This window comes from Mesoplodon bidens, assembly GCF_964165515.1.
Source record: "Mesoplodon bidens genome assembly, chromosome: 15".
In the NCBI taxonomy this organism is placed as follows: domain Eukaryota; kingdom Metazoa; phylum Chordata; class Mammalia; order Artiodactyla; family Ziphiidae; genus Mesoplodon; species Mesoplodon bidens.
In genome coordinates this window covers 32,684,874-32,701,575 of record NC_138171.1, presented here as the reverse complement: position 1 = coordinate 32,701,575, position 16,702 = coordinate 32,684,874, and the positions used below count along the sequence as shown (strand labels likewise).

The window sequence follows — 16,702 nt, the reverse complement described above, 5'->3', positions numbered from 1 at the left end:
TCTGCCCTCATTTTCCCCCAGCTTTTCTTTTTCATTGCTTAGCAGATCTGCTGCCAATTTTTGATAGGCATCTTCAGGCCTTTGGAAGTGCTCAGAGGTCACTGGTTGCCCCAACATCCATTCTCCCTTTTTTCCCATTGTAATAGAACCCCAATGCTTAGCCAAGTACATGACCATTTCCCAGTTTCCCTTGCAACCAGGCAAGGACAAGTGACAGAGTGTGGCCAATAAGCTGTAAGCAGAAACAGTGAGTGCATTTTCTAGGAAATATCTTTACAGGAAAGGAGCAGGCCTCTTCTCCTGCCCTTCTTCCTGCTTTCTGAAACATGGATGTGATGGTTAGAACTGCAGCAGCCATACTGTACTAGAGGCAAAAGTCACATACTCAGGGTGGTGGAACAGCAAAAGAAGAAACCTGAATCTTTGACACTATGAAGCTGCTGGAATGCTGACCTCTAGACTTCTTTTTTTTGTGAGAGAAATACACTTCCATCTTGTTTAATCCTCTTTCATTTTTGGTTTTCAGTCACTTGGAGTTAAACAGGGCAAGAAGCCTGAGATTTTGCTAGAATGTTTAAAGAAATAGGTTATAAACACACAGTGCTAGTCATTTCGAAAAACTAGAGACTAAAAAATATCATAAAAAAGAGCTTAGCAATAACCATAAAATGGCAAATGTATGTATAAAGATTTACTGTTCAAAAAACTTAGGTCCCATCACCTTGTGAGATACCATCTTCCATAAAATGATTTTTGGGTCACTGAGAGAAAATATAGAGGCAGAGGATAAACCACATTTACTCCTTATTCTACTTGACATCTCCATGGCACTTGTTCTCTCAGACTTTGGTAGCACACCACACTCTCCTTCATTGGCCTCCTACCCTGTCTCCTCTCCTCCATCAGACAACTCCAACCAAACGCAGGCACTTCCCAGGGTCAGTCATCAGCTCTTTGCCTTTCTTGCTTGTCAGAAGCAGAAGCCCAGAATTCAGTGTTCACCAATCAAGGGGAACCAATTTTATTTTCTCCACACACATAAAACAACAACAAAAACAGTGTTGCAACTACCTGCTTCTAATGTTGTAAGATGAACTTGGACTCTCAAAACTCAAAACTCCCTGTTGAAGAGGGCAGACAGAGCCCATGCCCTTTGACCTCAATATCCCACTGAAATCAATGTCAATGGGTACAGTATGTAATAAAACCATGGCCTTAGACGGACTATTAGGGGACAGAGATCATCAGTGGATGAGATTTCAACAAATTGCTGGATGACAAAGTAGACTGAAGAGCTAAGATGGATGGAATAAAACAGAAAAAAAAAAAATGCAGCTAAGAGATTATACAGAAGAAAGGCTCCAGGCAAAGTTGGAGCCCTCTGCCCTCTAAAACCCTGGAGGAGCTCTGGACTGAGGTCTGACATATAAGATGGTGGATGAGATTTAGGGAGCTCTGCTCCCCACCCACTCAACCTAAAATGAAGCCTATCAGGCAACAGACCCCATCTAAGCACACAGAGGTCAGGCCAATTCCCATTCAGGACACAGGTGAGCCAAGACTGCTGTGTGTCTCTCCCATTCTCTCCATGTCTGAATGGGGTTGTCCTGCCCACCTTAATCCTGTCCCTCTTCCACAACTGTACTTGAAGGGGCAAGAGATGACAGATAGATAATAACCCTTTCATGTATAGTCGCCAGACCCAATGAGGAGACTACTGGCTATCAAACTGCACGCGAACTATGAGCCACACACAATGACTAGTGACTTAACAGAGCTTTGTGCTGCCTGCTTTGGGAGGAAATGATTGAGTTCTGCAAGCCAGAAGAGAAGACTGGATCAAGCAAGCACACCCTACAAACCCTCCCCAGCTAATGTTTTCCTGGGAAGACATACATGGAGTAATATACACTTCATAGACTGCACATGATCCTCAACATGATGTTTTCAGTCAGTGTTTATAGAGGGGAAAAAAAGTGTATTAATGTCCCGAAGAATGCGTTGGGGAAATTTTTTAGTTACATTTAGCTACATTTCAAACAACACTGGGAGAACATCAGAATCATTACACATTTTGAATAGTATATTAAATTTCAAAAGAGATGTGTGATCTCCAAAGGTACTGATATTTTGAGAGTCATATTGGCAACACATGCCTTGTGAAGATCCGATGAGAAGCTTCCTTTTATTTTACTTTTTCTGGCCATGCTGCACAGCTTGGGGGATCTTAGTTCCCTGACCAGGGATTGAACCTCGGCCCTCAGCAGTGAGAACGCGAAGTCCTAACCACTGGACTGCCAGGGAATTCCTGAGAAGCTTCATTTTGAAAAAAGGTCCTGACATATATAGCACCATACAAAGAAAAAATTAATGTAACCACCAAGAGTATAACAAAGCTTCATTCTGCAGTTTTTCCATCCTAAAGCATGGTCCACCATGGTCCATAGGAAGATGAAAGCCTGCCAGCTCAGGAAGATCTACAGCAGCACCAAAACAAAGATAACTTGATTGCCGAGTCTGACAATTCACCTCATGTGAACCATCATTAGGGCGACCTATAACGTATCCTCCAAACTGAGACACTTGAGGGCAAAAGGGCATCTCTTTTTCCCTCAAGTGTGTCACCCTATTTGTTGCCCAACTCATCCACACCCATCAACAATGACTGTTTCAACCCTTCCCTTCCTAGGTGAGTAATACAGTTCATTAAAGCAACAGTTCTTGAATTTTTTTCATCTTAGGACTTCTTCACACTCTTAATTATTGATAAATTCAATAGCTGTTTATGTAGTTTATATCTATCAATACTTGCCAATATTAGAAATTAAAACTGAGGTTTCTAAAATACAAGAATACAAAAATATGGCAGTTCCTCAAAAAATTAAACATTGAAGTACTTATGACCCAGCAATTCCACTTCAGGATATATTGCCCAAGAATTGAAAGCAGAGACTCCAACAGATATTTGCGGACCCATGTTTATAGCAGCATGTTCACAATTTGGGTTGTTTGCAGTTTGGGGCTACTACAAAGAACACTGCTTTTAATCTTCTAGAACTTGTCTTTTAGTGAACATATGTACAGATTTCTATTGGGTAGTCACCTAGGAGATGAACTACCAGATTGTAAGGTTTCTATGTATTTAGCTTTAGAAAATATTGCTGGGACTTCCCTGGTGGCGCAGTGGTTAAGAATTTGCCTGCCGGGCTTCCCTGGTGGCGCAGTGGTTGAGAGTCCGCCTGCCGATGCAGGAGACACGGGTTCGTGCCCCGGTCCGGGAGGGTCCCACGTGCCGCGGAGCGGCTGGGCCCGTGGGCCATGGACGCTGGGCCTGCACGTCTGGAGCCTAAAAAAAAAAAAAAAAAGAATTCGCCTGCCAATGCAGGGGACACAGGTTTCAGCCCTGGTCTGGGAAGATCCCACATGCCGTGTAGCAACTAAGCCCGTGCGCCACAACTACTGAGTCCACGTGCCACAACTACTGAAGCCTGTGTGCCTAGAGCCTGTGCTCTGCAGCAAGAGAAGCCACCGCGATGAGAAGTCCATGCACCGCGATGAAGAGTAGCCCCCACTCGCCACAACTAGAGAAAGCCCGCACGCAGCAACGAAGACCCAATGCAGCCAAAACTTAATTAATTTTAAAAAGTAGTTTTAAAAAAAAGAAAGTAAAGAAAATATTGCCAATCTTCCAGAGTGATTGTACCAATTTATACTCCCACAAACAGTATATAAAAGTTCCATTTGCCCCACACACTTGTCAAATCTTAGTATTTTCAGTCTTTTTAATTTTAGCCATTCTGGTGGCTGTGTAGTGGTATCTTATTCTAAGTTTTGCTTTGATTTTCCTGATGACTAATGACATTGGATATATGTAATGACCATTTGAAGTACCCATTTTTCTACTGAGTTTCCTTTTTTAAATTCATTTTGTAGGAATTATTTATAGATTCTGGATATGAGTCCTGTGTCAGATATATTTTTTATAAATATCTTCTCATTGTCTGTGGCCTTCCTTTTCACTCTCTTAATAGCACAGTAAATAGAATTTCTTAATTTTAATGTAGCTCGAATTGTCAATTGTTTCCTTTATAGTTAGTGCTTTTTCATAGGGACTTAACATCACTATACCATTATATCACATCTGAAAAGTTAACAATTCCTTTATATTAAATATCCAATATTTGAATTTACCCAACAATTTCATTTTTTCTCTTTATAGCAGTTTGATTGAATCAGGATCCAAATAAGGTCCAGAAATCATTACTCTGTCTTGTCTTCTAATTTGTAGGTTCTACCCTCCATATATCTATATCTATTGCTTCCCCCCTTCTTTTTTTTTTTTTAAGTGGGGGAGGTGGGTCTCCTTGCCATTTATTTTCTACAGCTACCAGGTCATTTGTCCAGTGCTGTTTCTCATTGTTCCTTGAATTTCCTGTAAACTAGCAGTTAGAACTAGAGTCTTGAAGAGTTTGGGGTATGATTTTTTTGACAAGATTCCTCCATCAGTAGTATTGTACGTATACTTCCATCAGGAAATACACAATAACTGGTTGTCTGTGATAGTAGTAGCATTGATGGTTATTGCCTCATTTCAATTAACACAATAGGGTGTGGAAATATTAATATTCTATCACTCCTTTTCCAATTATTCTATAAAGAGAAACTTCTAATTAACTATTTGGTTACTCGAAGGTACAGTTCATACAAGAAAGGCATAATGCCTCAGAACAACCCCACTCTAAGCCCTATTGTTCAGATGAGAAAACTTAAGCACATTAGTGGTAGAGTCAAGTTATAAACCAAGCAGTCCAACTTGAGGATTTGTGCTTATAACCACTAGGCCAAAATGCCTCTCCCAAAATCAAGAAACGAGTGAATACTCAGTATTCCTTTCTGGGGAGAGACCACAAGGTCAAATACTCTCATGCAGTTATGGTGACTACAAATTACTGCAGAAGAAAATATATTATTTGTAACAAAAGCTTAAATAATGTACATCCTTTTTGAGTTGGTAGTTCTAAACATAGAACTTATCTAAGGATATGCATGTGCAGAAAGTTGTGCGTGTGTGCGTGTGTGTTAAATCGAGGGTATTTCCTACACCTTGCTTAAAACAGCAAAAAACTTTAAACAACTTAAATGCCTGATTGGTTCAATAAGTTAAGGTACAGCCTCAACAAAATGACACAAAACCACTAAAAATGATAGCGGGTCAAAATGTTTAAAGACCTGAACTATATTTAGGGCATATTCTTATGTTAAAAGTGAGTTACAATAGTACACATAGTGCAAGAATGTGCAGTGTGTATAAAAAGAAATATTAACAGTGGTTATCTCTGAGTGGCAGGATTACGGTGACTTCTTTTTCATGCTTTTACAATGATTACCTTTTATTTTCACCTATGCCTTTCATAATTAAAAAAAAAAGTTTGAAATACTGTTTGAAAAGAACCTTTATGAACCTTAACAATGTGGGAAAAAGTTCCTGACAGCATAAAAAGGCAAGCTATCATCTACGAGCTCTAAGATGTCATATCTTACGTTTAAGCCTTTTTTCCCCCAACAGATTTTTTTAATTATTATTTATTTATTTATTTCTTGGCTGCGTTGGGTCTTCGTTGCTGTGCGCAGACTTTCTCTAGTTGCGGCAAGTGGGGGCTACTCTTTGTTGCGGTGCACGGGCTTCTCATTGTGATGGCTTCTTTTGTTGTGGAGCATGGGCTCTAGGCACACGGGCTTCAGTAGTTGTGGCATACAGGCTCAGCAGTTGTGGCTCACGGGCTTAGGTGCTCCACAGCACGTGGGATCTTCCCGGACCAGGGCTCAAACCCACGTCCCCTGCATTGGAAGGCAGATTCCTAACCACTGCACCACCAGGGAAGTCCCTATATTTAAGTCTTTAAGCCATTTTGAGTTTATTCGTGTGTATAGTGTGAGGGAGTATTCTAATTTCACTGATTTACATGTAGCTGTCCAGGTTTCCCAACACTACTTCAAGAGACTGTCTTTTCTCCATTGTATATACTTGCCTCTTTTGTTGAAGATTAATTGACTGTAGGTGTGTGGGTTTATTTCTGGGCTCTCTATTCTGTTCCACTGATCTATATATCTGTTTTGTGCCAATACCACACTGTTTTGGTTACGGTAGCTTTGTAGTATTGTCTGAAGCCTGGGAGGGTTATGTCTCCAACTTTGTTCTTTCTCTCCGGGATTGCCTTGGCAATTCTGGGTCCTGTTCGGTTCCATACGAATTTTAGGATTATTCTGTTCTAGTTCTGTAAAAACGTCATGGGATCACTCCCTCTTGAGAGAGCACCGGAATCACAACTAACTGCTGAACAATCAATGACAAGAAGACATTGGAACACACCAAAAAAGATAACCCACATCCAAAGACAAAGGAGAAGCCACAATGAGATGGTAGGAGGGGTGCAATCACAATAAAATCAAATCCTATAACTGCTGGGTGGGTGACTCACAAACTGGAGAACACATACCACAGAAGTCCACCCACTGGAGTGAAGGTTCTGAGCCCCACATCAGGCTACCCAACCTGGGGGTCCAGCAATGGGAGGAGGCATTCCTAGAGACTCAGACTTTGAAAGCTAGCAAGATTTGACTACAGGACATTGACAGGACTGGGGTAAACAGAGACTCCACTCTTGGAGGGCACACACAAAGCAGTGTGTGCATTGGGACCCAGGAGAAGGAACAGTGACCCCATAGGAGACAGAACTAGACCCACCTGCTAGTATTGGAGGGTCTCCTGCAGAGGCAGGGGGTGGCTGTGGCTCACCACGGGGATAAGGACACTGGAAGCAGAAGTTCTGGGAAGTACTCCTTCACATGAGCCCTCCCAGTAGCCCCACCAAGGAGCCAGGTAGGCTCCAGTGTTGGGTCACCTCAGGCCAAACAACCATGAGCAGAGAAGCAGATTAAAGTTTTACTGAGCTCTGCCAACCAGAGCAACACCCAGCTCTACTCACCACCAGTCCCTCCCATCAGGAAGCCTGCGCAAGCCTCTTAGTTAGCCTCATCCACCAGAGAGCAGACAACAGAAGCAAGAAGAACTACAATTCTGCAGCCTGTGGAAGGAAAACCATATTCACAGAAAGACAGACGAAATGAAAATGCAGAGGACTTTGTACCAGATGAAGGAACAAGATAATCCCCCCAAAAAACAACTAAATGAAGTGGAAATAGGCAACCTTCCAGAAAAAGAATTCGGAATAATGACAGTGAAGATGATCCAGGACCTTGGGAAAAGAATGGAGGCAAAGATCAAGAAGATACAAGAGGGCTTCCCTGGTGGCGCAGTGCTTGAGAGTCCGCCTGCCGATGCAGGGGACATGAGTTCATGCCCCGGTCCAGGAAGATCCCACATGCCATGGAGCGGCTGGGCCCATGAGCCATGGCCGCTGAGCCTGCATGTCCGGAGCCTGTGCTCCACAACGGGAGAGGCCACAACAGTGAGAGGCCCGCGTACAGCAAAAAAATCCCAAAAAACAAAAAAAGAAGATGCAAGAAATGTTTAACAAAGACCTAGAAGAATTAAAGAACAAACACAGAGACGGCAGAAGCAAGAAGAACTACAATCCTGCAGCCTGTGAAACAAAAACCACATTCACAGAAAGACAGACAAGATGAAAAGGCAGAGGGCTGTGTACCAGATGAAGGAACAAGATAAAACCCCAGAAAAACCACTAAATGAAGTGCAGATAGGCAACCTTCCAGAAAAAGAATTCAGAATAATGATAGGGAAGATGATCCAGGACCTCGGAAAAAGAATGGAGGAAAAGATCGAGAAGATGCAAGAAATGTTTAACAAGGACCTAGAAGAATTAAAAAACAACCAAACAGAGATGAGCAATACAATAACTGAAATGAAAACTACACTAGAAGGAATAAATAGCAGAATAACTGAGGCAGAAGAACAGATAAGTGACCTGGAAGACAGAATGGTGGAATTCACTGCTGCGGAACAGAATAAAGAAAAAAGAATGAAAAGAAATGAAGACAGCCTAAGAGACCTCTGGGACAACATTAAACGCAAAAACATTTGCATTATAGGGGTCCCAGAAGGAGAAGAGAGAGAGAAAGGACCAGAGAAAATATGTGAACAGATTATACTCGAAACAGCCACCCAAGTCCAGGAAGCACAGAGAGTCCCATACAGGATAAACCCAAGGAGAAACACTCCAAAACACATGGTAATCACATTGGTAAAAATTAAAGACAAAAAAAAATTATTAAAAGCAGCAAGGGAAAACCGACAAATAACATACAAGGGAACTCCCATAAAATTACCTGATTTCTCAACAGAAACTCTGCAAGCCAGAAGGGAGTGGCATGATATACTTAAAGTGATGAAAGGGAAGAACCTACAACCAAGATTCCTCTACCCAGCAAGGATCTCATTCAGATTCGATGGAGAAATCAAAAGCTTTACAGAGAAGCAAAAGCTAAGAGAAATCAGCACCACCAAACCAGCTCTACAACAAATGCTAAAGGAACTTCTCTAAGTGGGAAACACAAGAGAAGAAAAGGACCTACAAAAACAAACTCAAAACAATTAGGAAAATGGTCATAGGAAAATACATATCAATAATTACCTTTAACGTGAATGGATTAAATGCTCCAACCAAAAGACACAGGATTGCTGAATGGATACAAAAACAAGACCCATCTATATGCTGTCTACAAGAGACCCACTTCAGACCTTAGCGACACATACGGACTGAAAGTGAAGGAATGGAAGAAGATATTCCATGCAAATGGAAATCAAAAGGAAGCTAGAGTAGCAATACTCATATGAGATAAAATAGACTTTAAAATAAAGAATGTTACAAGAGACAAGGAAGCACGCTACATAATGATCAAGGGATCAATCCAAGAATGAGATATAACAATTATAAATATATATGCACCCAACATAGAAGTAACTCACTAAATAAGGCAACTGCTAACAGCTATAAAAGAGGAAATCAACAGTAACACAGTAGTAGTGGGGGACTTTAACACCTCACTTACACCAATGGACAGGTCATACACACAGAAAAATAATAAGGAAACACAAGCTTTAAATGACACAATAGGGCTTCCCTGGTGGTGCAGTGGTTAAGAATCCACCTGCCAATGCAAGGAACACGGGGTGGAGGCCTGGTCCAGGAAGATCCCACATGCCACGGGAAGTACTAAGCTCGTGTGCCACAAATACTGAGCCTGTGCTCTAGAGCCTGAGAGCCACAACTACTAAGTCACATGCCACAACTACTGAAGCCCGCGTGCCTAGAGCCCATGCTCTGCAACAAGAGAAGCCACTGCAATGAGAAGCCCACGCACCACAATGAAGAGTAGCCCCCCTCGCCACAACTAGAGAAAGCTCGCACGCAGCAACAAAGACCCAGTGCAGCCAAAAATAAATAAATAAAATAAAATAAAAATAAATAAAATTAATTACACGATAGACCAGATAAATTTATTTGATATTTATAGGACATTCCATCCAAAAATAGCAGATTACACTTTCTTCTCAAGTGCACACAGAACATTCTGCAGGATAGATCACATCTAGGGTCACAAATCAAGCCTTGGTACATTTAAGAAAATTGAAATCATATTGAGCATCTTTTCCGACCACAACGCTATGAGATTAGAAATCAATTACAGGGGAAAAAACGTAAAAAACACAAACACATGGAGGCTAAACAATACGTTATTAAATAACCAAGAAATCACTGAAGAAATCAAAGAGCAAATCAAAAAATACCTAGAGACAAATTACAATGAAACCACGACAATCCATAACCTATGGGATGCAGCAAAAGCAGTTCTAAGAGGGAAGTTTATATAGCAAAACAAGCCTACCTCAAGAAACAAGAAAAATCTCAAATAAACAATCTAACCTTACACCAAAAGGAACTAGAGAAAGAAGAACAAACAAAACCCAATGTTAGTAGAAAGAAAGAAATCATAAAGATCAAAGCAGAAATAAATGAAATAGAAACAGAGAAAACAACAGGAAAGATCAATAAAACTAAAAGCTGGTTCTTTGAGTAGATAAAATTGATAAACCTTTAGCCAAACTCATCAAGAAAAAGAGGGAGAGGACTCAAATCAATAAAATTAGAAATGAAAAAGGAGAAGTTACAACAGACACCACAGAAATACAAAGCATCCTAAGAGACGACTACAACCAACTCTATGCCAATAAAATGGACAACCTGGAAGAAATGGACAAATTCTTAGAAAGGTATAACCTGCCAAGACTGAACCAGGAAGAAATAGAAAATGTGAACAGACCAATCACAAGTAATGAAATTGAAACTGTGATTAAAAATCTTCCAACAAACAAAAGTCCAGGACCAGATGGCTTCACAGGTGAATTCTATCACACATTCAGAGAAGAGCTAACACCCATCCTTCTCAAACTCTTCAGTCTCTCAAGGCAAGAAATAAAAGCAAAAATAAACAAATGGAACCTAGTCAAAGGTATAAGCTTTTGCACAGCAAAGGAAACCATAAACAAAATGAAAAGACAACCTACAGAATGAGAGAAAATATTTGCAAATATTTGCAAACGATGCAACTGACAAGGGCTTAATTTCCAAAATATACAAACAGCTCATACAGCTCAATATCAAAAAAACAACCCAATCAAAAAATGGGCAGAAGACCTAAATAGACATTTCTCCAAAGAACACATACAGATGGCCAACAGGCACATGAAAAGATGCTCAACATCACTAATTATTAGAGAAATGCAAATCAAAACTACAATGACGTATCATCTCACACCAGTTAGAATGGGCATCATCAGAAAATCTACAAGCAACAAATGCTGGAGAGGGTGTGGATTAAAGGGAACCCTCTTGCATTGTTGGTGGGAATGTAAATTGAGACAGCCACTTTGGAGAACAGTACAGAGGTTCCTTAAAAAACTAAAAACAGAGTTACCATATATCCTGGGCATATATCTGGAAAAGACAAAAACTCTAACTCGAAAAGATACATGCACCCCAATGTTCACTGCAGCACTATTTACAATAGCCAAGACATGGAAGCAACCTAAATGTCCATTGAGAGATGAATGGATAAAGAAGATGTGGTATGTATATACAATGGAATATTAATCAGCCATAAAAAAGAATGAAATAATGCCATTTTCAACAACATGGATGGACCGAAAGATTATCATACTAAGTGAATAAGTCAGAAAAAGAAAAACAAATTTCGTATGGTATCACTTATATGTGGAATCTAAAAAAATAATATAAATAATATAAATGAACTTATTTACAAAGCAGAAACTGACTCACAGACACAGAAAACAAACTTATGGTTACCAAAGGGGAAGAGAGGAGAGGAGGGCTAAATTAGGAGTTTGGGATTAACAGATACACACTACCATATATAAAATAAACAACAAGGACCTACTGTATAGCATAGGGAACTCTATTTCATATTTTCTAATAACCTATAATGGAAAAGAATGTAAAAAATACATAGGGACTTCCCTGGTGGTGCAGTGGCTAAGAATCTGCCTGCCAATGCAGGGGACACGGGTTCGAGCCCTGGTCCAGAAAGATCCCACATGCGGCGGAGCAACTAAGCCCGTGCGCCACAACTATTGAGCCTGCGCTCTAGAGCCCACAAGCCACAACTACTGAGCCCGTGCGCTACAGCTACTGAAGCCCGTGTACCTAGAGCCCGTGCTCCACAACGAGAAGCCACTGCAATTGGAAGCCCACGCACCACAACAAAGAGTAGCCCCCGCTCATCACAACTAGTAGAAAGCCCGCATGTAGCAACAAAGACCCAACACAGCCAAATAATAAAAATAAATTAATTTAAAAAAAAGATAACAGTATAGATATATGAATCACTTTGCTGTATACCTGAAACTAACAGAACATTGTAAATCAACTATATTTCAATTAAAAAAAAAAGGCAAGCTATCAGACCATGCATGGTAGCATTACAGCCATGTAGCAATCTACACAGGAGGGATATGCATTTGAACAATGGTTGTTTCTCTGAATGATGGGATTGTAGGTGGATTTCATTCTCATTTGCACACATTCTTGCGATTTCTACAATACATACATGCCTGATGAAGTATTGAAATGGGGAAGATCTAAAATGGACTTTGAGAAAATAGGACTTAAATAGGTAGAGGTGGAAAGAGGGGTGACAGAAAATGAGCACATTTCCTAGGGTTGGAAATAGCAAGAGCCAAGATCCATGTCACAGAGGCTCCAAGCAGGAAAAGGGGCTGGTTAAGAAACAAGGCCATAAAGGACCAAATTTAAGAGATCTGAAACAGGGGCTAAAAATTTTTTTCCCTTCTGTAACTCATAGGGTATAGTTTCAGAACTGTACAAAGAAAGATCAGGTAGACTAGAAGGGGCTGAGAACAAATCCTGAAGGGAGGGAGCTCAATTAGAAGGATTTATAACAGTTCAGGCATCAAGTCCTGAACTATCTGAAATACGCCAAGGCAACAGATAAGGAATCCAGGTGTTATCTGATGAGAACCTGTGACCTGGACTGGATGAGGGAGCAGAGACACAGGGACTAATGGATTTCAAGCTGGAGCAGAGCAGACGGGAGGAGGAAGGTCAACGTCTAAAACGAGAAAAGTCCAATTTGAGACAAACTAAGTCTGTGTTGACTGAGGGACGTATACCTAGGAATTTCCTGCAGATCACCAAAACCACAGGACTAGCAGGACACAGACTATGGGGACAAGGCTCCGAGAGTCGTCCACTGAGGGATCCAGGTCAGTGACAGATATCCTCTCAACATCTCACCCAAGAGCAGAGAATGTTGCCAGTAAATCCCAGGTCTCAAGGGCTCTTTCAAAAACGCAGCAAAGTCTTCCCAGAGAAGCCCCAGGCTGGCCCTGTGGTGACTCTAATATAAAAGAGCTGCTGCCAAAGGGCAACAAATCCAAAGGACAGTTCAGGTCCTTTCGCACCAGCAGCAGGTGCTCGTGAGCACCCTGGCAGGGGTGTGCTGCTGCTGGGGAGGAGAACCAGGGAGGCAGCAAGGAGGCGTTCACAGTGTACACTCTGCACCTTTCAAATTCTGAACCACGTACCCACTGTCTAGTCAAAATAACATAAAGTTTAACTTTCTTTAAAAGGTCACTCAACTGAGTGGGCCCTATGCCATCCCCACTGATGAGGCAAACAGCACAAGAACAAAGATCATGGACTGGCAGGGCAAGCTGCCTAATGGGGACCAGGTCTGCCCTGGTTGGCGCCACACCACTGCCCCAACCAAGCAACCACTGCGTGGCAAGGCCTGGAAGGCAGGAACTCAGCCCAACCCCAGGAACAAATCAGTATTCTTCCAAGGAAAGCCTGGCAAAATTAACAGTCAAGAGTCTCTTTTCCAAACCAGAGGCAGTCTGTAAGTGAAAGGCTGTGCTCTGTCACCCCCAGCAGCCTCCAGCACCAGTCAGGAAGGCTGGGGAGGCTGTCACAGCACAGGGAGCAGGTTAAGAAGCTGTGTGCAGGAGAGTTACTCAGCAAGCTCTCTGCAAAACTAACGAATTCAATACACTTCACCTGTGTGGATCCCAGGAAAGACAGCAGAGTGCACAAATCAGAAATAGTGATGCACATTTTTTTCAAACAGTTTAAAGGGTGATTATTTGCGCTGTGAAATTAGTTAGGAGAGTCATTTCAAAAGTTTCCTAGATGCATTCAAAGTCTCCTGAAATGCCAACCCAATCATAAATTTTAAGATGCCAATCTTCTGGCCCACATTTCATTCTTGTCTTTCCTAAGCACCACTGGAAAAACATGGATCGTTGGGAGGAAGACCACTTCCAAAGCTTAAATTCCAAGTTTCTTAGTTTGGCAACAATACTGTGCTTTGGGAATTTAAAATTATAAGCACGGTTCCCAGAGGAAAACGTTTCCTTTATTAGCAATTGGCTTTGACAATTCCATTCCAGGATGCTAAATATAACAAAATACCTTCTGACTTTTAAAATAAACACATTCCCCAGATTATTTTGTCTGCTTATTTATAAGACACTTTGCCACAACAGTTAAGCAACTGAAACATTTTTTTAAATCTTTCAAATTTGTTCCAGTTCTTTTAATGAATTGACCTAATACTGTTTTCTGAATTCTTCTACTATGAAATAAGAAAGTTCCCATTTCACCATTTATTTCCCTAAAAAGATATCCTTGTTTTATTATTTCTAATTTTCCTAAATTTTAACCCAAGAATATCAGCAAAGCCAGAATCATGGAAGTTTGAAATCCCATGCATGATAATCAGAAATATTGAGCAATGGAGCAACTGTCTTGTTCTGGGCTAATGGACTACATTAGGCTTTTAACAGAAGGCAAGTAGGTGCTGTGTTTGTGGAGCAGCAAGCACTTAGTGAACCTCTAAGCCCCAGGCATTCTGTCATCATAGAAGCAGTTTAAGTGCAATTGTAAAAAATTAAGGTACCTTTAGCTGGATAGTTCCTCATATCCTCCCTACCTACACCAGGGGATGGGAAAGTACTTAAGAATCAACTGGCGCTTTTGTCTGGGAGATGGATCCACGTAGTTAGGCGCGGAGGGTAGAAACTGTTTCACCTCATAACCTCATGGTTTCTGGGCATGTGACTTTGCTTGTTTTTACCACTGAGTAAGTCTAATTATTACAAACAGCTTTTCAAAAATACAACCCATTAGGTATCATGCCTTCTTTTTTTCTACCTCTTCTCACACCTTCTAAAACCACAAAGTCCCATTAACATCAAGTCTGATCTCTCACCCTTAAACAGGGCTACACAGCCTCCAAATATCTGTGAACTCCCCAAAAGGCATATGCAGTGTGGTCACAAAGCTCTTCCAGGCCCAGCTAGAGTATTTAATGGGAAGATTAGAAACTTCAAAGTAACTTGTCTCTGTAAGCGACTCCTAAACTTGCACCCAAGCCCTAAATTTTCTCCAAAACATATTGTAAAAATCAGTATGGAGAGTTCTCCTTGGGTGATCCACTGTCATAACCAAAAAAATTGTTTAAAATCCCATTATCTTTCACCCCAAACATTCCTTCCAGTATAACTGCTGTTGACACCCTGACACCTAATTTTGTGCCTTCCTCCTTCCTGATACCTCCCTAATGTTCCTTTCCTCCAGTTACCAAAAACGGAAAGCTACATAAATGGGTGCTGTGGGCCTGGTGTAGAGCAACAGGGATTGGTGGGAACAGCTGTTCCTCAGTTCCAGCCAAACGTTAATCAGGTGGGAATGTGATGGCAGATCTTCCAATGATCCAAAATAGGCAATAAATTCAGATTGTTGGGAGAAATATTCTGGTTTTTAAAGCAACACAGGGACCAAAGAAAACAACTGCAGGTCACCTGTTGGCAACCCGCGAGTCAGCCAGTCTGCTTCATTCTGGTCCATGCTCCCTCAGTCCAGTCTACACATCACTGTCAGATCAATTTACCAAACAACACTGCTCCTGACCACTGCTAACTCCAGGCTCGAAATACTACCACTAAGTTTATGCTGTCATTCAACGTCCACAGTAACATAATGACTCCTCACCTTCCTCAACTCCCTTACACAACCTTTCACTTCAACCAATTAAGTCTACTCCCCTCATCTCTCAACCCCAACCAACTACGTCCCTGCCAAGATGGCCTCTGTTCTACCCTCCTTCTCTACCCCATCAACGCCCACATCTGAAGCAGGAAACAAGCCCATCTTTGGGGAATATACCTTCCAACACCTGCTGACTACATGAATTAAGAGACTACTCTGCTTAAAGCCAACAGATTTAACTTTCGAAAAGGGGTTTAAATCTCCTAACAGGCAAATCACATGGCCTTGTCTTGTTACACCTCCAGCCCCCAAATAACATTTTAAAGATCAGAGAGGCTAAGTCACGCTCAGAGGAGTCTTTCCGGGGTCTCGACGTCTTCACACCCAGGAAGGCCTCGGGGAGGGGGATTGGCGTAGGACCCCGCAACCAGCCCTGCGAGGGCTGCGGACATGCGCAACCCCCGCGCTCTCCTTCCTGCGCCCCGGAGATACCACACCCAACTGGACCCCAGAGCCATGTCCCCGGGACCCCGACCTGCTGAACCCTGCCGCGAGCTCCGCGGGGCCCAGCACCCGAGGACCCTTCCCGCCGACCAGGCCCGGGGCCGCCGACGGCCGCGCAGAAGTGTCAGATGGCAAGACGACCCCTCTGCGCGCACCCCCGCACGAACCTCCGGGGGACTCCGCTGCCCCGGCCGCGCCCACCCGATGCTGCCGCTACCTTGTCCTCAGGCGGTGCGTCCGGCTCGCGGGCCATCCTCTGCCTTAGCTCCGTCATGCTGGAAACACCAGCGCTTCGTCGCTGCGGCCGAGTGGCGCAGCCGCCGGGGCCGGCAGCTCAGCGCGGGCACGCGCGGACTCTGCTCGGCCGGCCCCGCGTCGCCTAAGCAGCGCGCAGCTTCGCAGCGGCTCCTGGCGCCACCGCAGCCCGGCCGCCAGCCCTGAAACTTGGCCCCGCCCGGTGCAGCCACCGCCCTTTCACCCGGGCAGAGCACGACCAGCCTCCTCCAGCCCAGGCCCACCAACTCCTTCTCTCGGGAGGGCCCCGAACGAGCGCGCACGCGCACCGCTGCCATCACAGCCCCGGAGATACACCAATGGCGCGAACCCGTCAAGGAGGCGGGGCGGGGGCGGGG

General features: G+C 42.9%; 1 protein-coding gene across 1 annotated transcript in view; it reads right to left on the bottom strand.

Moving 5' to 3' along the window:
- Positions 1-16,589, bottom strand: part of CDS2 (CDP-diacylglycerol synthase 2) — a 59,309-nt gene extending 42,720 nt beyond the window's left edge. Inside the window, exon 1 of the mRNA XM_081255497.1 lies at positions 16,288-16,589. Coding sequence (XP_081111623.1) covers positions 16,288-16,344 — 57 coding nt within the window. The 5' untranslated portion in view covers positions 16,345-16,589. The remainder of the gene's footprint in view (positions 1-16,287) is intronic.
- Positions 16,590-16,702: the final 113 nt, after the last annotated feature.